The following is a 19,356-nucleotide window of genomic DNA, read 5'->3' as shown; positions in this document are numbered from 1 at the left end:
TTTATTGATGGTCCATGGAGAGACACTTACTTGCTGTCCAGGAAGTCCATGATGGGTTGCAGGACATTGTCAGCTTCCTGCACTACACTGCCATTTGCTGGAACAGTCTGACCTTTGACCTGGGCTAGGATGTCCCCCATTTGCCTCACGTTATCCTCGATCTGCGGCTGGAAACTATATCATCGTGTGGAAATATTCAAATGAAATGGACTCAAAAAATTATTCTTTGTCCCCACGAACGTGATGGAATAATTTTGAATAAAATGTAACTGAAAAAAAGAAAATCAAAAGATTATTTATTCAGATTATTAATCATTAACGAAAATATACTTGGTATAAACCGAGTGTATACCAGCCAAGTACAGTTCATTTGACTATTTTCGATAAAATTTAACAGTTTGTACTTATGTAACAAGATTACATGAAAGATTTAAATGTAATTGAATTACTTAAAATCAGCTTTTTTGGGCCACAAATATTTTTCTAAGTGTGTGTTAAAGCTACTGTGGTTTCAGGGTGACAAACAGACGCACACACCTGACAGCAAAGATGCGGCTGAGGTCATCCATGACGCTATTCAGTTTGTTCTGCAGCTCCTTCAGGAAGTCGCTGGCCTCCACATTGAGCTGGAAGAAGACAGATGTGTTGAGTGCAACAGCTGGGTCACATGAGAACAACCAAAATGAAAACAGCCCATTTGGAAACTCACATCTTTGCCTCCCATGGCCTCAAACATCTTCTCCAGCTGAACTCTGAGCTGCTGGATGTTATTGATTATGATACATGGCTGACGGGAGAAGGAGAAAAATCATTACACACACTTTTGTCTCTTTCACCCCCTCTCTCCATCCCCATCCTCTGTCTGCTCCTGGCTTTTTATTGTGATCAATCAAGGTTAGGCCTCAACCTTTTTATTGCCTTGTCTGTGAAAGCACTCTTTTGATGCAGGGTAGCAGAAGCAAGAGTTTTCAGTAATTAGTGCACCTCCGGGGCCTCCTAGTCTCTCTGGGAGTGCAGCCCACGTTTCCCCAACCTTATATCACATTCAGCTAATTACACAGTTCTAATTCACTTTGAGAGCTGCAACCTGGGCACAGCTATTACACTGAGGAACAGTTTATTATGTTCAAATTAATCAACTTGACCATTTACACCAATCAGTGTAGAACATAAAATGCAGTTCGAGCGCCACAGTTTTTCCTTGCTTACCACTTTCTCTTTCTTGACATGATTTGGAAAGTCCTTTGCTATGATGTCAGCATAAGACAGCAGGACATTGCCAATCGTCTAAAAAATAAAATAGTAATAGTTAGACATATATGACAGCGGGGAAACACTCTGTGAGAGATTTAGTCGGTGAAAGTCACCTTGGCAAATCTCTTCATGTAGTTTCCAACGATCTGAGGGTCAGGACACTCCAGTTTACGGATGATTTCAAAGCTCTGATTGAGCTGAGAGAACACGTCCACCACTGAGCAGGAGAACAGAGCGTGCTCTGACGTTACCTGGAACTGTTGATCAACAAGAAAGAGCAGGAGAAGTATTAGAAGCAAGCGGTACATCACATTGACCTGAGCACTGACATTAGCACAGACAGGGCTCGAATCCCCTGATGACCACCAACGGGAGAAATTCACATCTGGAACAATGGAGCTGACCCCGAGGTCAGCTTCCTGTGACGGCATTTTAAAAAAGTTCTTCTAAAATCTTTTGGATCAGGGTGATCAAGGCGATCAGAGGGCCATGATGGGAAACAAGTCCCTCATTAACAGCCCGGCCATTAGCCAAGAAGTGAATAATGTTATGGTAAGCGCCGGAGCCTGGGGATCGTTTTTTTTGCTGACACAGGAAAGCAGAAGCCGCCTCTGGTGACAGTAATTGGACCCAAAGGATCCCCGACATATGAGCTGGGAGACTCTTCAGCTGCTTTGTATCGACTTTTTGGTGTGAGCCAGACTGAGAGTGTGAGATGCTTCATGGTACTTATGTGTGTGTGTGTGTGTGTATGTGTGCACTAACTGGTGCAGTGAGGCATTTTTTCACTTTGGTATTGAGTCAGTATCGAGCCATTATTGACTCCCTTGAGGCATTCAACCCTTTCGTCTTAGTTTGGGATGCACTGAGTCGGAGAGATGATGAGAAATTCCAGAATTTGCATGAAAATTGCATGAATACATTTTTCGGGGGAATTTGCCTTCAGGTGATGGGCCTCATTTAAGTTTTCACTATGTATTCAGCTGCTGTCTCAACAGAATGTGATTGTTCAACATTTTCCTCCATACTTTTGTAGTTCCAAAAAAGTTTAACTATTCCTTAAAATGCGAAATAAGGCAGGCATAAAACTGCATCTCATAATGTTTGACATTGTGGGTGTAATCTTATGAAGTTTTATGCATATGTCAGTATTTAAAACAGATACATATGAGGATTTAACTACAGCAACACCTGAAAATCTGATAATACATAACCTAAGATCATGTCTGAAAACAGTTACCCCATCTTTTTTGTCCCTCTCGAGGGCCCCGTGGAGAAAATCTCTGGACACTTCCTCATTCTCGTCCAACCACATGATGACAAATGGCTCAAACCAGCTGCACAACACAGAATGACAAAGGGCAACATAAATCTTTATGCCACGGTGGTAAATGTTTCAGGAAAAGCATGCGGTGCTATAGAAAAATACTCACGCTGGATATTCAGGTACGTGCTTCTGGAAAGTGGGAAGTTCTTTGCAGTACTCATTATAGAGCCACTTCACCTTGAAGTGCAAATTCATATAATCTGCACTTTTGCACAGGCGTTGCTTCTCATGCTCTGAATATCAAAGTGGAAGAACGGGTGAGGAAAATTACACGCAAAAATTCCAAAATAAAAAAAGCCCATCACTCCCATCTCATCACCCTGAACACTTACCCTCCATAGCGTACTTCATATCTTGTGCAAACATGTTCCACATGACTTCAGCGCTGATCTTGCCCACATTGAGTTCCTGGGGAAACCTGAAGGAGACATCACAGTGCTCAGGACTAAATCCAGCTCCATATTCAGTAATGGTGCTGTATTATTTAACAAGACAGCCCAGGCTCTTTCTTGTGTAACTCCATCAGTGCTTTCACAGCATGTTTTCAGCTGCCAGCAGAGAGAAATCCACCGCAGAGAGAATATGAAATTATCAAGATACTATTATTCTCAGTTTTCTTCCTCCAAAAAAAGCTATGGGTTTATTTAAATTTGTACTAAAATATTAAAAATACACAACCAGCAAAGCTGCAGGAGTTATTTTATGAACATAAACTAAGGGACTGCTGCAAGCACAGTTACATAATAGAGTTGATACTGTACAGCTGTTTGATTTCCTAGACATTGTGCCCTCTTTGGATTTTGTGCTGAAAGGATGCTATTTGTGTCTTATAACAACTTCTGTTTCCCTTTTTGTTCCTTTTTTGTTCCATCACACCCACCACCCATTAAATAATAAAGCGTTTCATAGACTAGTCAGTCCTTACAAGAATCTTTGGACTCAGACGAAAAGAATTATGCATCGTGTAGACTGCCTTTCATAGACTAGCCTTGATATTTCAGCATTGCCTGTGTATAATAACTACGTAGAGTCAGACAAATCTTATAAGCACACACTCACTGATTAAGGCAAGGAGTGTACGAGTTTTTGTCCTCCTCTATGATGGACACAATAAGGGTGATGAGTTTCGACCAGAAGTCCAGGTTCTTGACGCTGGGACCCTGCTCATCTGGAGGGACAGCTTTTGACTGAAATGAGAAAGGTTTCTTTCACTGTAAAGGCCCTAAAACTGCAACAGCAGCATCTGTACACAAAAACAGAGGCACACTCACAGGGTCTGTCTGATATTCCCTGTTGTAGAGGTCATGGCAGTTGTTGAAAATGTATTCGTAGGTGGAGTTGAGACAGGCTTTTACACAATCCTTAACCACCTGACTTGCCCTTGGGGGACTCTGCAGCTCCTGGACCTGAAAACAAATATTAAAGAGCATATTGCTGAACTGAAAACACCTCAAAGCATTTACCAGGCACACACAGCATCATCAGGAGGGTTTTCTCACTGGGAATTTAACCGTAAACTCACTGAGCTGCATAAATGGCACCCGTGTACAGTAGCAGCCACACAAAAATGATCACACGCACACATATTACAGTGCTTCATGCTAATAGCTTAAGTTTATGTAGGGTTATGCTGATGAGGCTGATTCTCAGTTTGTGCCTCAGGCTGCTTCTAGAAAGTACTGACATTTTTCTAATGTGTTTAGAAAGAAAAAAAGAGAAAAGAAGAAAGAAAAGAAAAGAAAATTCTTACCTTCATCCTAAAAAAAGTGATACTAGTCAAAAGGTCAACAGTAGACTTGAGGTCTTGCAGTCTTTCGGGACTGCTGGCAGGGAAGTTATTCTGAAAACGCAAACAGAACTAATTTAAAAATATAACATATATAATGTTATATATAATATTATGTCGAAGTAGCTTAAAAGCATGCTATTTCTTATTTAAACGATGCATGCACTCAGAAAATCAGGAGCAAGAGACTGACAAACAGGAACACTTGTGATACTATGTAAGCTGCGTGTAATTAAGAATGAAATTGTTTAGCACATTTTCTAAAAGAAATAAGAGAAGTAATTACCCGATACATGGACAAGTCAATTCTCAGGGAGTTGTGCAGCTGATCCAGCAGTTTGACAAACCTCTCCTTCTACAAAGGAAAAGATGCAGGAAAAAAATGAAAGAACGTAACACGACTGGAGGATTATTTGCAACCATTTGACTAAACAAAGTTAAGATGGATCTGATGACGTTCAGCTCATTACAAGTTTAACAAAGTAGGCAGCGACACATTTAACGTCCTTTTTTAGGGTGTTTAAGCGAGATGCTATTTTATTTCTCATAGGATTTTTAAGTTATCATATAATTCCTCTTACACTATACACTCACTGGCCACTTTGTTAGGTACACCTGTTCAACTGCCTGTTAACCCAAATATCTAATCAGCCAATACTACTGGGATTTTTCCACACAACCATCTCCAGGGTGTACAGAGAATGGTATAAAAGCAGTTTTCCGGATGAAAACGCCTTACTGATCCCAGAAGTTGGAGGGGAATGAGCAGCCCGCTTTGAGTTGATAGGAAGGCCACAGTGACTCAAATAAACAAATGTTCCACAGAAAAGCATGTCTGAAAACACAACATGTTGAGCCTTGAAGCAGATGGGCTGCGGCAGCAGAAGATCACATCGGGTGGCTCTCCTGTCAGCTACGAACAGGAAACTGAAACTACAGTTCACACAAACTCACCAAAATTGGACAATCAGAGGCTGAAAAAACACTGTCTGGTCTGATGAGACCTGATTTCTGCTGCAACATTCAGATGGTAGTGTCAGAATTTGGTGTAAACAACATAAAAGCATGGATCCATCCTGCCTTTATCAACGGTTCGGGCTGTTGGTGGAGGTGTAATGGTGTGGGTGACATTTTCTTGGTACACTCTGGCGTCCTCCTGCCAACTGAATTTCATTTAAACACCACAGCCTATCCAAGTACTGTTGCTCAGCATAACCATCCTTTTCTAACTGCGCACCGTGTCGCAAAGCTCAGATCATCTCAAACTGGTTTCTTAACATGATAATGAGTTCTCTGCACTCAGATGGCTTCCACAGTCAACAGATAGCATCATTATTATGTATGGACCAAAATCTCTGAGGAATGTTGCCAGTACACTGCTGAATTTGTGCCATGACAAATTAAAGCAGTTCTGAAGGCAGAACGATGTCAAAACTGGTGCTAGTAAGGTGTACCTAATAAATTGTCCCATGTGCGTATAGTCACATATAAGAAAGGACAAACTCTTTCAGGGACTCACTCCAAAGTTTGATGCAGCAAATCTGTCTGAGGCTGAAACATTGTTGGAGGACTGGGTAGTGTGGGCATAGTAAGCATTGATGTTGGCAAGTAGTGTGCTCATCACGGCTGGCACTCCTGGGCACATGTACTTCGATGACAAGCAGGCAAAGTGGCTGTGGGGTGGATGTGGCAAAAAGGCAAAGATTTAGTACATTTACTTCTCATCTCATATTCCTGCATTGCACGGTAAGAAAATACACTGTGTGGTCAAGATTTAGATGCACTGTGTGCTTCATGAAACCATTTATTAGCACGTCAGCACTTCACGTTTCAAACATTTACAGTTGGCTCTCGTGGATCTGTTTGGGATACTAACGTCATGGCCTGGTAGATGGACTCCACTCCGTATCTCATGGCAAACTCATCAACGATCTCCTGAGCCGTTTCATCAAAGTACACCTTCCAGGCATCATCTCCTTTGGCGTCAGGAATCTTTACCACACCGCCGTTTTGCTCCTCAGTTGTGTACTGGAACAAATGCTGAACACATACAAAGAGGAAGTAAGGGCGATTTTATCTACTAAGCTATAAAAATGTTTACATTATCACTGGCAGTTAAATAGCAATTAGCAGGATAAAATGATAGTATTAGACCTAAATGTGCCCATTTATGTCTGTGTAAACTGTGTGACATCCACAAGTAAACTGACTGGATCTGATATAATAAATAATTAAAATATTCCAAAAAGACCTCCTAAGACCTGAACTCTTCCACGGCATGCATTTTTAATTTCTCTTTGATATTTGGTCATATTGGGGCCCGATGAATGTAAAAACAAAGAATTACCAGATTTTTTTTTTAACCTTATTTTTGTTTTTAAGAAAAATAAGAGCCACATATGAGGATATTCGTTTAAAATTTTGATAGAACAGTAGCAGTATAATGTCCTCGTAAGTGGATATCAGGCCCTTGTAGAGCAAAATTGAGTATTTTGGTCTAAATAACCCAAAATGTGATGTCTGCATATGTGGACGCCAGGTCCTAGGAGGTTAAAGGATTTCCACCACATGTTTGTGCAGACTGACCTCATGCAGACAGGTGTACTGGACATGGTAAGGAGCCACCGTCTCCTCTCCTTTGATCTCCACACTTATGTGCATCCGAATTGCTCCAGACACAGCAGACTTATCTGTTCTCTTGTCTGTCATGAGAAAGCAAGAAATGTCCCCTTAGTTGGCTAAAATTTCTCCTATCTACAACAGACAAGCACTTCAATTATCTGTTATTTCTTACTGACTTGTTGATATTCTCATTAATCTCTAACTCACTATCCCCTTTTCAGCCTCTTCTCCTGTCCCACAAAAACTCACCTAGGTTGTACCAGACGTCCATCTCCCCGCTCAGAGTGCGGACTTCGATGATGGTTTGACCCAGGAAGTCATCGCTCTCACGTTTGAACCTCTGTTTCACGCGAGACTTGATGTCATCGTCTTCATCCCACACACGGACCTTGATGCGGTCAGATGAGTTGTGGCATTCACTGGATGAAGAAGGGGGACAAACGGGTGGAAAACATAAAAAGTTGACAACTGTAATACAGAAAGGGTGGGGGAAATTAGTCCAAATAAACTACAACTACTGCGTGGGCCTTAGACATAAAAACAAACCATAAAAATTTAATTTTCAACAACTTTTAATAAGATATTATTTGCATTTGAAACTTTTATGATAGGCTTTCTAGTGGACTCACAAGTGGAAGCTCTCTTCCCACACAGGGTTGAGGTTACCATAGATGGTCTTTGTCCTCTTCTTGGTTTTTCCAACTTGAACAGTTACATACGGGTCGCTGGAGCCTGTTTTGTCTTTAGCCTGAAGGCCCTGGGCACACACCACTGAGCAAGAGGCGAGAGACAAAGGTAAATGTATAAAAACATCTTTTCAACTCTCTTACAAAAGAAAAAAAAAGAAAAAACAGCTTCTGAAAATAAAAATCTAACTTGCATCTATGGGCTTTACATCTCCAAACATGTAGGTATATATAAATGTATATTCAATTGTACCTGTGATGCTGATTTTAGCTGACCATTTGGAGGTCCCATCAAGCACACTTTGCTTGATCTGTTTCATTTGCATGCCATGCGTTGCTTTGTCGAGGGCAAACACTTCCTGGATTAGCTCAAAGATCTCTGGCTTATTCCTCTCTCTTATCTTCATGCGATCCTTTAGGACCATGATGATGTTCTGGGTCCGGTCCTCTGCGCCATGCTTGGAGCTCTTCTCTGCAGCTCCTGAATAGACAGGAAAAAAAATGAATGAAGGGATGCACAACGAATAGCTGATAGAGTGAATATGTTGGGAAGGGAATATATCCGAGTCACTGCAATAAATTTCCTTAAAACTGGGCACCAAGTTAAGATAGCATCAGATCAATTTAGAAAGACATTTCTTGGCCAGGAGTCAAACCCCTAAATTCCCTCAAACAATGACAGAGACTGACTCCACTTAACCATTGATCTACTCGGGAAAAACAAGATAGTCAAGTAACTGTAAAAAGATCAACAAATGTTTCCAGGATCAAGATCTTATAAGAATCTTTGGACTCAGAAGAAATGAATTATGCATCGCCTAGACTGACTCTAAGATGAGGATGGGAACTGGATAAGTCACTCTTTGTGAAACTAAATTAGACAAAGCAGTATGGATGCAAAGCCTATGGGAGAAGGGAGAGCGAAAAAGGGCAGGGGTATGACAGCACATTACTCAGGAGATAAATTGGAAAGGAAGAGGGAGGAGAATGTGAGAGTGGACAGAGGACAAGAATAATGGGATGTCAATCGGGCAGAAGGATACACAGGAGGAGCTAAAACAGTTTGGGTGTGTGCAGATGCGCAATAGAAAGATGTGTATGTTTTATGCCTGTCCGCACGAGTGCCAAAATCTGTGTGGCCTTACTCTGCAGACAGTCGGCATTCAGCAGATCCTGGCACTTTTCGTGGCATTTGACACCGCACTCTGAGCAGCGCATGCCTTGACGTGCGATGCCCCAGAGTAGTCCCTCACATTCATAGCAATAGGTGGGAGTGGTGGCTGTCCACACCTCAAAGTTGTGTGGTGTAGTGGAGGAGATGGGGTAGATCAGAGCCTGCAGGGTCTTTTTATAAACATGAATCTTCTGCAAGTGCCACACAGAAAAGAAACATATGTTTAAGTCCAGCTATTTATTAAATTCTGAAGGTCCTGAAAAAAAAAACTGACAAAGAAACATGTGGAGGAAAACCCACCAGCTCCTCATTGCCGAGAGTAGTGGAGGCCATGGCTGAGGTGATTCCAGCTTTACGTGAATTCTGCACCAGAGACTGAGGAGGAGACGGCAAACAAAAAAAATGTTTTCAAGTGTGGAGCAACTGCATAGATCCTAATATTTGATTTCTTTGATGAATAAAATACACTTACCATCGCCTAAAGATATCAGGCAATGATTAAACACAGGAGCAGAGTGGAAGGAGACAAAAACAGATGTGAGCAAAGTTAGGGATATTAAAACAGTGAGCTATCAGAATCTAAATGATCTGTGTGTGTACAAGTATGTTTCCTGAACTCTTATTTACTGCTATGCAGCATTTATCAGCAAACAAAGCACAGCAATCAAACTGGCTACAGGTGGAGTAAATTTACTTTTGATTATAAAAACAGGTGAACTAGAAAAGTAGAAGTTCAATCATGCATAAGGTAAGAGGAAGAAAAACTAACTACAACGCAAAATAAAAGACAGTAAATCAATGACAGAGGAAAGATCGTAGACAGAAATCAATTGTGTCTACACAAAAAGGATTCTTAGTGTGGGGTTTATTACATGTGTGTGTCCGCGTGTTTGTGCACGTGTGTGTGTTAATGTTCTCACCAGATCTCTGACTAGAGGAATGGCTTTTCTCTTGCGAAGGTCGGGCATGCTGTCAATACTGTATAGTGCACCTCCCATTCTGTAAGTTGAACAATAAACAGTAAAATTTTTATGCATATACTCATCAGTATTTATATTTTTATAATCAAAATGCTTTACTATAAACTTGAGATTTGGAACAAAGAGGGTGATGGATTTATCTCAGTCCTTTTTAATGCTCAGTCAAGGACTTCTCAAGGACTTGATTGGGGAGTTTAATTACAGCGGCTGCTTTGTATAAAATAGTGGGCATGACACTCCACACACCTAGCATTAACTGCTGGGTTTCTATTCGGCTAACGTAGCATTTCTTCAGCATGAAGCTTCAGTTGAGCTCTGATGTCTCCCTCATCTACAAACGACCTGCCAGCCAAGTCGGGGCACCCCAGAGCTGTTCAGTGCTTACTGGCTTAATGCCACAAGCTGAACGAGCCTCGATAAAAGAGAACGAAACATTTCTGGGCTAAAAAAAAAAAAGGATTGTCAAGCTAAAACACTAAAGGATTCTTTCACCAATGAACTGAGGATAACTTTAATTGTACTTGAGGTGCATACTTCCCAAGTAATTAAATGGAATTTTAATGTACTTTACTTGAAATGACAAAATAATTACCTACAAATACTTAAAGGGTAAATTTACTAGAATAACAGGGCTAACACATCAGGAAACAAAGAAACAATTATATTGTGAGTACATTTAAGTAGTGTGTAAGAAAATTTACAGGAAAAGAGATAAATTATTCTGTTAGTAATTTTTATTACTGCATACATTTTTGGTAATTTTGTGGAAAAATAAACAATATTTGCCAATGTACTGTACATTTCAGGGTTCAGACAGTGTTAATGTTATGGAGTGGCTTCACTTTAATGTCTAGGTATTTCAAAGGAAAGGAAACAGTTATTACCTGTAAAAAGTTATATAATATTTCAAATTTCTCATGTACTTTGTAAAATTGCTGATATATTATTTGACCTAACTGAAACACTGTCTGATGTAATGTCATGTAAGAGAACATAAACGACTCACCCTCCTTTACCAAACCACAGCGAGTTGGACGTCTCTCCTCGAGCCTGAGAAAGAGGAGGAATGTCAAAGAAGAAAAAAGACATCTGAAGTTTGTCCCTACAGGGTTTTCTTTTCCTTTAATATGCTGCATGAATACAGCTGCATCACCATAATGAAAGTTATCTGATTATGAAAGTGCTCAATTAAACTCTTCACATTTAGACCCCATCCCATTGTGAATTATTGTATCACTGTTTGAAGGAGGGCGGGTCAGAGAAATTACAGAGTTAGTGTGCTCTTTGTACAGCTGTGAAACAAAGATAATGGCGTTTACAAAGGCATTTACTCTATAGGCAGCAGAATTTAGAACCAAAAGAACCACTTAGTCAGTAAATTACTATGGATTATGGAGCTATGCAAAGTACTCTTATTTATGTAAACGTTCAATTCAAAGGTGTTTCTGGAAAGCCAATTAATTTATGTCACATATGCAAACTGCTCAGCTCTTGAAAGATACAACTAAAAAAGGTCAAATTGTTGTGAAAAATGAATGAACGAAGCGAAGGTGGCTGTTTATATAGATATGCAGCAGGACGCATTTCCTTCTGTCTTTCAAGCAACACGTTCAGGCTGTACCTACCTGTCAGCATGCTCCAATGATGGCCGAGCAAAGTGCATGTGAGTGTCACTATGGCAATGACATGAAACTGGAAAGAAAACAAAGCGGGTTGGCACAAACAAACAAAAAAAATCAAAATAAAGAGAGGGGAAGGAAGCCAAATGTACAAAAACATAATGCAACACACATCAAAATAAACATCGAAGCAAGTGATTATTTCTCTGCACAACTGAATTCAAACGCAATGAACAGCAACATAATATATAAATAAAATATGCAAGTGAAAACCGACCAAGCAAAACTTAATGTATCTGGCTAGGCCATGCAGTTCTTGTCAAGCAGTGGTGTGGAGCTGCACCCAGGCTAAAATATGAAGTTTGCTCCCTGCCAAGTATTTTTATTTTTAAGGAAGCCAAAAAGGTATCAATTATAGAATATGAAACACATTAAGTCTGCATAAAACACTATCAAAACAGAACTCAAGAAGTTAGTGTATGTACCCTGCCTCTGCACATAAATAATGGATAGCGCATACATATTTCAGAGACCTGGTAGACACTTTAGAGTCCCTGGAACTGAGGTGTATTTTTGATATCACTGGGTGGAGCTGAATCAGGCACACAGCTCAGTTGAGTGGACTGTTGCAGTGAGGCTGGAAGGGTGTGGCTCGGTCAGAGCTGAGACTGGGAGTAAATGGTGCACTTACCTCCCGGAGTTGTTCTAAGACCTTGTTGTAGAGTCTGTGCCAGTTCTCTTTGGCTCTAACTGCTGGATCAACTGGCTCTTTGGGCTCCTCTGTTACTGGAGGACTAAAAGAAAAAACAACAACATTTTTTGACTTTTTTCAGTTGAAGAAAAGTTGTTTTCAGCTGAAAAGATCTTTGTGAAAACAACTTTTCAGCTCTGATTTTTTTTGTTGATTCAGTGAATTGATCTTATTTCCATTCAACCTTCAATCCTACCTCTCAGGTGGCATCTCTTTTTCCTCATCTGGGGTCACGGGTCTGCTTTCTTCAAAATTCTCCTCTTTCTGCTCAATGGGAATCATCTCTTCATTCTGTGCGGGAGGGGTTCTGGCCTCCTTCTCCAGCATTGTTTCCTGCTCTAGCCATGGTTCCTCCTCAACCATGGGAGCCTGGTCTTCAAATGACATTGACTGGGTCGCCAGATCATTGAGATTAGATGGGGTTTGCTCAGATGAAGGGCCCATTGCTTTGGAAGGGGGCTGGGATGCAGCAGGGGCTGAGTTAGCCAAAGTGGCTGGGTGAGATGGAGGGACAGAGTTAGCTGCAGCAGAATGGTTTTGTTGAGATACAGCTGAAGGTGAAGGGTGAGACTGAGCTGGCTGGGCTGTGGGGACAGAAGACAGGAAACTGGAAGCCAATCCTGTGACAGCAGCTGTTAGAGGTTTGGCCATGGAGAAGAAGGACGTGGCAGAAGGAGCTGGCTGCGGCTGGGGTTGTGTTTGGGTCTGGGGTTGTTTGGGCGGTTGGGCTGTTTGTTGACCAGAAGGGGGCTGTGTTGTTGGTGCCATACCAGCAGAATGAGCCTGGTTGGACTGGTTAGAGGGTTGAGCAGGAGGCTGCTGTTGGTGCAGGGAGTTTTGCTTCTCTAGAGGGGGCCTGGAGTTGGGTACATCAAGTGCTGGAGGGGCAGTTGAGGTTGGAGTGGGAGTGAAGGGAGGTTCCATGTCCTCACTGAGGGTCCCATCCAAATTGTACAAATCCTCATCATCATACATCATCTCCTCATCCTCATAGAGGCCTTCCTCTTCTCTTTCATATAACAGTCCTCCGTCATCCTCCTCATACAGAGCAGCCTCTTCTCCTCCATCTTTGCTGTAGCCACCTTCATCGCTGTACGCCCCCTGAGTCTCATCAGGGTCCCAGTCTGGAGAGCCTTTACTATAGCTAACGGAGGAGTGACAGGAATGGTAGGAGTCATTCTCATCGTAAAGGTCCCTCTCCCCGTACTCACCACCGTAGTCTTCCTCGCTCAGCTGACTGCTGCACCGGCTGAGCTCTGCAGATGATGCATAGCTCCCAGTGGGACTGGAGGGAGGAGAAGAGAAGAGAAGAGAAGAGAAGAGAAGCGAAGAGAAGAGAAGCGAAGAGAAGAGAAGAGAAGAGAAGAGAAGAGAAGCGAAGAGAAGAGAAGAGAAGAGAAAAATATAAAAATGCAAGACAGCATTGCCTGGAGAGTACCCAAGGTACTAAGAAAAGGTTGACAGTTTTATAATAAACATACATACACTATAATTTATGCTATTATTACATGTATATTAGTGAGTATCTAGGCATATGTAGAATAAATGGTTTACCATCCCTCTATGAACTATTATCTTAAAAATGCTTATAGAGCACTGTATTAGAGCCCTTTATGGCTGATACACTGCTAGACAGCTCAACAAAATACCTTTTCTACATGTCTTGAGGCCGCCTGAAATAATGCTGATGGCTAATCAATGAAAAGCACCAGGGATACAAGAGTACCAGACAAGTAGCAAGAAATAGAGCAGAACAGAAAGGTATGAGGCCCCGAGAAAGCTGACCAAGGAAAAATGAAAAAAGCATCAAGAAATGCAACAAATGGGGAAAACTTATTCATGCTATTTGATGAATGGGGTTATTAAAAACAAAATAGAGGCACAGAGAAGAAAAAGGATGAATGAGGGAGAGGCAGACGGTGAAGAGAGGAGGGATGGTGAGCACGGTGACAAAACAAAAGTGCAGAGAGGGAGCGAGTGCAGAGAGCTGAGAGGAAGAGATGAAGAAGGATGTGCGGGGATGTGAGGAGGTTGCCCTGTCCAATACACTCACAGAGACAGCTAATCTTATGTGCAGTATTGACCATGAGATTGCCACCTGAATAATTCATAAAGCAGAGTGTGGATGAATGTATATTTTCATTCTAACTCTGTGGAAGATATGTAAATGTTGAGAGGTCTAACAGTGTTGTAAACAACTCTGAAACAGATGCAGCTTTTTGTCTGAAAGAACCAATGAAAGGCTTGCATGTGCACCAAAGACACTGAACATTTTCATTAACTGTACTGAGTCATTAACAGGACTTTCTGACTTGTCACAGCAGGAAAAACACAGGCGGACATGAATTAATGAATGATTCATGAATGATTCATGGCTGATTTCCACTTAGGTGCCAGGTATTGTTCATGCAGGCCATTATCATATTGTCGTGGCTTATTGAGGCACCTGGAAAAATACTTTTTTTTTAATATCCCCTGTGTCTTTTCTTACTATAGAAGATCAAAACGTCTGCGACAAAATTGGTTATAGCTGAACTAAACATCACATCTAATCTGCCAGCCATGGTACTGTTGGGACAGACACGCCTACACCAAAGCAGAAACACACCTGACAGTCCTCTGATGGTGGTAGTCGAGGTCATGGCTGTTGCCAGAGCGAGGGTAAGAGAAGCTTCTGGAGTTGCGGTGCTGGTGGCTGATAGGATACTGGTGGACAGAGGCGTTGGGTTGGGATGTGCTGTAGTAGGGAGGGGGGATGCTGTTACTGGTTTCACTGCGGTAGTCGCTGTCTCTGTCGTCCACAGCACTATCTGGGTCTTCATCTACAGAGGAGCACACACATTCATAGCAAGAAAAAAAAAAAACTTCACAATTTGCTATAGCCGGAAGAAGAAATTCAGAATAATTTACCATGAAAATAATGAAACCGTCATGTGGTATAGAGATAAGAGGCTCTAATCAGCACTAAACCAATTTTTTACACTATGGTAATTACAGATAATAAAGATGAGCCGCTGAACCCCAGCTACACCCATAAACTGCAGGCCATTCAAAGTGAAGTGAAACATGAAGCACACGACGAATATCAGCATGTTCCCTCTCACCCTCCCGTCATAGCCGAATGTAAATCTATGCCGCTTGCTGAGGGGACGCTTTACTTTTCTGTGGTGTCCATAGATTGGATTAGATTAAAAATCCCAGAGGGAAGTGATGACCGACTTGAACAGTGCTGAAGCAGTCAAAAGAGAAACCAGCTATCTATTAATCATTCATCATTATCCATCATCTTTTGCACTCTGAAAGCCACTGATGGAGGCAGCCGCTGCACCACTCGCACCTTCATCTTCATCCGCCTGGGCATGTAAAAGCACTAATTAAAGGCATCAAACTTCATGTCCCCCACGTGTGCCCCCCGTCTCTCTCTCTCTTTGCCTGTTTCTCCCCTCTCCATCAGCTCAGCATCCATCATCACACCCCACTCCCTGCTTTTTCCTTTTTTTTAAATCTGAGTGAAGAGAGATGAATCGCTGCAGTTGTGTGGGTGAGTCTGAAAGGCACTTATATAACACCATCTGCTAATCACAGTGAGAGAGAAAGCGATAGTCAGGAAGGAAGCGAGACAAAGGAGACTTTTTGTGTAGATTTGAATGTCCGGACAATGAGATGCTGATTTTTTTTTCTTTCTATCACTGTATAAAATAAATAAATAAAACAGTAACTAATGTTAAAAGTTTAGTTCATCGAAATTACTTGAAATAATATGTAAACTTTGTCATTGAAGTCATTTTTGTTTACCAGCATGGCCGTAAACAAAGGTCTGTTTATTACCTGCAGTAACAAGTAACACTGCTACTGGAAGTAGATATTTGTTTGTACTGCTGTGACTACCACATATGGAATTTAATATAGTATATATATATAATACAGCTTTCAGAGGTGGCTGAAATCACAATCACTCCAACACAGTTCACCCGATATACAACTACACGAAAACGACCTCAAATTGAAGCTCAAAGTCAGCGCTCCATTGATCATATTGCTTGATTTCAAATCTAATGATGGATTGCAGAGTCAAAGCAATTTAGAAAGTGTGAGTGTATGTACACTTACTTTGTTGGTCTCCCCACAGACTCCAGTTACCTGCAGGGAAACAGGAGGATGTCAGTATTGATTATGAATTATACCGGTGTTAAAACGTAAACATGATTCCGTGCCATTAAACACTTCAAATTTCCAAGATGGAGGTGGTGAATGGAAAGCGTTTCCAGACAGCTGGCTCAGCAAGCCTTGCAGACGGAGTTAATGGTCGAAACATAGAGGATTCTGGAGGAGCTCGCCTCTGGATATCTGATAACGCTATCGATCTCTTTACAGTGCAGATATCCGGGCCCTTTTCCCCATCTTATGCTCAACAACCCTCGTGTGGTTATATGCACCATGCACATGCTGATCTTAAACTAATTACATCTCTGAAGCTAGACACATAATTCTCCTGTTAAGCACAAACTGATTTGTAAAAACAGCGACGGGTTACTTACAGCACTGGGTTCCTGGCACACGCAGAGGGCGTTCCTGTTCCTCCTGGTATGAGTACTGGAGCCGAGACCGTGAGGATAATTGAAAAATAATGAAACAGAAGTGGAGAAAATGTTGGATTTCATCTCGTAAACTGCAAAATATTCCCCCAATTAATCATGTTGGCTTGTTCCTAAAAAGTACGGATGTGCCGTAGGGATATTAAATCAAACTGGGTAACAACTTACATCTTGGTCCCTCATGGCATTGAGCTGCTCCAGTTTTTTGGCCCAGTACCGTGCTTCATCCTCTGGGATATCTGCAAACAACCAGCGAGAAAGGCTCACTTACAAACACAGCAAAAACAGAGCTTCTCCTAAATAAGCACTTAAAATAGTTTTTCACAGGACTGTCTGCATAAGAACTGTTTTGTTCTATGTCACAAATGAAAGGCGACCCAAATGAAGACAAAGTATTGTATAACAAGCCATCCGTAAATATTTTTGAGATTGGAAACTTTGGTCTAACTAGGATACAGTGACATTGAAAATTGCCCTCCTCCACTTACAGGTCTAAAGCCAAGTACCTATAAATAGGTCAGGTCCACAAACTGTGGAGTCAGGTGTGCAATATTGACTACAGGAAGGGGAAACAGCATGAAAATGACACCTAATCAATGCTAAGTGGAACACAGCTTGATCACCGAGAAAGAAGAGCACAAACACTGCCCTCCATGACACACATCTGCACACGACGTCCTCTCAAACATAGAATTGAAAAGTAGGTCAGCTTAATTAATCAGTCAGAAATTATTGGTCCTCATTTATCACTGTTTGCTGTGAAAATGTACCAACAGACATAATTTATTTGCTCCATATCCCCCCGGTTGCCAACAGGATTGATGACTTCCTGTATTTTCAAATTCTCATTTTTTCCCACCAACTGACAGTTTCTGGTTTTGATGTGAATATTGATTTCTCACCTAGAGGCAGTTCGAAGCGCGTATCGAGTAAAACCAGGTGGAGGGTGGGATCTTTGGTGCCACAGATCTCATTATCAGCCATGATGACCTGAGAGTCCAGCGTGAGCCACTCCCCTGGACCTTCCTGCATTAAACAAACATAAAACTGAGTGAAGAGTCCTCAACCACCACTTGACAGCTATTTCTAAAGTTGTGATCGTGGTTAGTGTCAAACCTCATTGGACTGCCGGATGCTGTGAAGTGGAATCCACACAGTGCCAACCATGGTGTCCCAGATTAATCCTTTGTTCCACATCTCTACTGTCAGACCCAGGTCCAGGCGGTTAATTTCACTGTGAAGACAAAGAAAATTCAAGTCCAAAATCCAGACAAAGAGTTTGACTATTGCATGCGTCTATAGACTTTAAGAGTATTAAAGAGACTAATGCTGTACTATTTCATTAGGAACATATGATTAGCTTATAAAATGCAAAACATTGTAACAGATTAAAAAAAAAACCTGTGTTAGTAGATTAAATGGCACAGTTGTGTAACTATAAATTAGGACACTTTCACATTGTTTCACATACAGTATCAGTGTCAAATAAAATATTTTTCCTGCGTAACAACTATTATTATACACTCACTAGCCACTTTTTTAAAGGTATGCCTGATATACTTGAGCATCACACAGATGCTGCTGATTTGCCAGCTGCACACAGATGATGTAAATCTCCTGTTCCACCATATCCCAAAGGTGAAGAGAGACCTAGTGACTGTGCAGGTCACTGAAGGACAGTGAACTCACTGTCATGTTCAAGAAACCAGTTTGAGATGATTTGAGTTTTGCAACATTGTGTGTTATCCTGCTGGAAGCAGCCATCAGAGGATGGGTATACAATGCTCAGTTGGTACTAACGGACCCAAAACTGTGCTAATAAAATATGCCCCACACCATTGCGCTACTATCATGAGCCTAAACTGAAATTGAGACTATTACAGCACAAGGCAACATTTTTCCAATTTTCTGTTGTCGGGTTTTGACGAGCTTGTGTGAATCAGCTTTTTTCTTTTTAGGATCATTCTCTGCAAACCCTATAGATGCTTGTGTGGGAAAATCCCAGTAGATCAGCAGTTTGTGAAATAGTCACACCAGCCCTTCTGACACCAACACACCACTTTCATGCCACTTTCAAAGTCTCTTAAGTCACCTTTCTCACCCATTCTCGTGCTCAGTTTGAACATCAGCAGGTCATATTGATCATGTCTACATGCCTCAGTGTATTGAGTTACTGCCATGTGATGGGCTGATTCAATATTTGTGTCAATAAGCAGTTCAGCAGGTGTACTGAATAAAGCAGCCAGTGAGTGTAGGTCTACAATTTATACTTACTATAAGTCTATTTTGCCATGAACACTTAAGAATTTTTAAATTCTAGTGTACTGGATGACTTTTGCTTTGTTTTACATGTAGTTTTACTTAAGTAATGAATCTGAATACTTTCCCCACATTAAACAAACACAAGTAATTACTTTTGGGCTCCGTTATGACAAATTTAAAACATGTTCCTTTGGGATGTGAGCATGAACCATAAAACATTTACAAGACAGCAGGACAGAAAAAAAGAGTGAGAGTGAGGCATAAAAAGGGGGAGGGAGGGTAAGAATGTGATGAAGGCAG

General features: G+C 41.3%; 1 protein-coding gene across 1 annotated transcript in view; it reads right to left on the bottom strand.

Annotated features, from left to right (window-relative positions):
• LOC102192529 (protein unc-13 homolog A) overlaps positions 1–19,356 on the bottom strand; it is a 34,649-nt gene that overhangs the window by 7,804 nt on the left and 7,489 nt on the right. The window contains exons 5-34 of the mRNA XM_013912738.1: positions 17,697–17,820; positions 16,963–17,033; positions 16,738–16,792; positions 16,310–16,339; positions 14,808–15,021; positions 12,396–13,484; positions 12,140–12,242; positions 10,836–10,879; positions 9,770–9,848; positions 9,322–9,327; positions 9,150–9,224; positions 8,821–9,040; positions 7,929–8,156; positions 7,619–7,760; positions 7,239–7,408; positions 6,954–7,069; positions 6,244–6,407; positions 5,887–6,040; positions 4,654–4,722; positions 4,332–4,421; positions 3,853–3,987; positions 3,641–3,768; positions 2,914–2,999; positions 2,688–2,814; positions 2,495–2,591; positions 1,368–1,511; positions 1,210–1,287; positions 710–787; positions 538–626; positions 31–174 (exon numbers count right to left, since the gene is read on the bottom strand). Coding sequence (XP_013768192.1) covers positions 31–174; positions 538–626; positions 710–787; positions 1,210–1,287; positions 1,368–1,511; positions 2,495–2,591; positions 2,688–2,814; positions 2,914–2,999; positions 3,641–3,768; positions 3,853–3,987; positions 4,332–4,421; positions 4,654–4,722; positions 5,887–6,040; positions 6,244–6,407; positions 6,954–7,069; positions 7,239–7,408; positions 7,619–7,760; positions 7,929–8,156; positions 8,821–9,040; positions 9,150–9,224; positions 9,322–9,327; positions 9,770–9,848; positions 10,836–10,879; positions 12,140–12,242; positions 12,396–13,484; positions 14,808–15,021; positions 16,310–16,339; positions 16,738–16,792; positions 16,963–17,033; positions 17,697–17,820 — 4,349 coding nt within the window. The remainder of the gene's footprint in view (positions 1–30; positions 175–537; positions 627–709; positions 788–1,209; positions 1,288–1,367; positions 1,512–2,494; positions 2,592–2,687; positions 2,815–2,913; positions 3,000–3,640; positions 3,769–3,852; positions 3,988–4,331; positions 4,422–4,653; positions 4,723–5,886; positions 6,041–6,243; positions 6,408–6,953; positions 7,070–7,238; positions 7,409–7,618; positions 7,761–7,928; positions 8,157–8,820; positions 9,041–9,149; positions 9,225–9,321; positions 9,328–9,769; positions 9,849–10,835; positions 10,880–12,139; positions 12,243–12,395; positions 13,485–14,807; positions 15,022–16,309; positions 16,340–16,737; positions 16,793–16,962; positions 17,034–17,696; positions 17,821–19,356) is intronic.

The sequence above is a fragment of the Pundamilia nyererei genome, unplaced genomic scaffold (genome assembly GCF_000239375.1).
Source record: "Pundamilia nyererei isolate P.nyererei 1_Seehausen unplaced genomic scaffold, PunNye1.0 scaffold00004, whole genome shotgun sequence".
Taxonomy (NCBI): domain Eukaryota; kingdom Metazoa; phylum Chordata; class Actinopteri; order Cichliformes; family Cichlidae; genus Pundamilia; species Pundamilia nyererei.
Note: the sequence above shows the minus strand (reverse complement) of the source record. Positions and strands in the feature narration are given on the sequence as shown.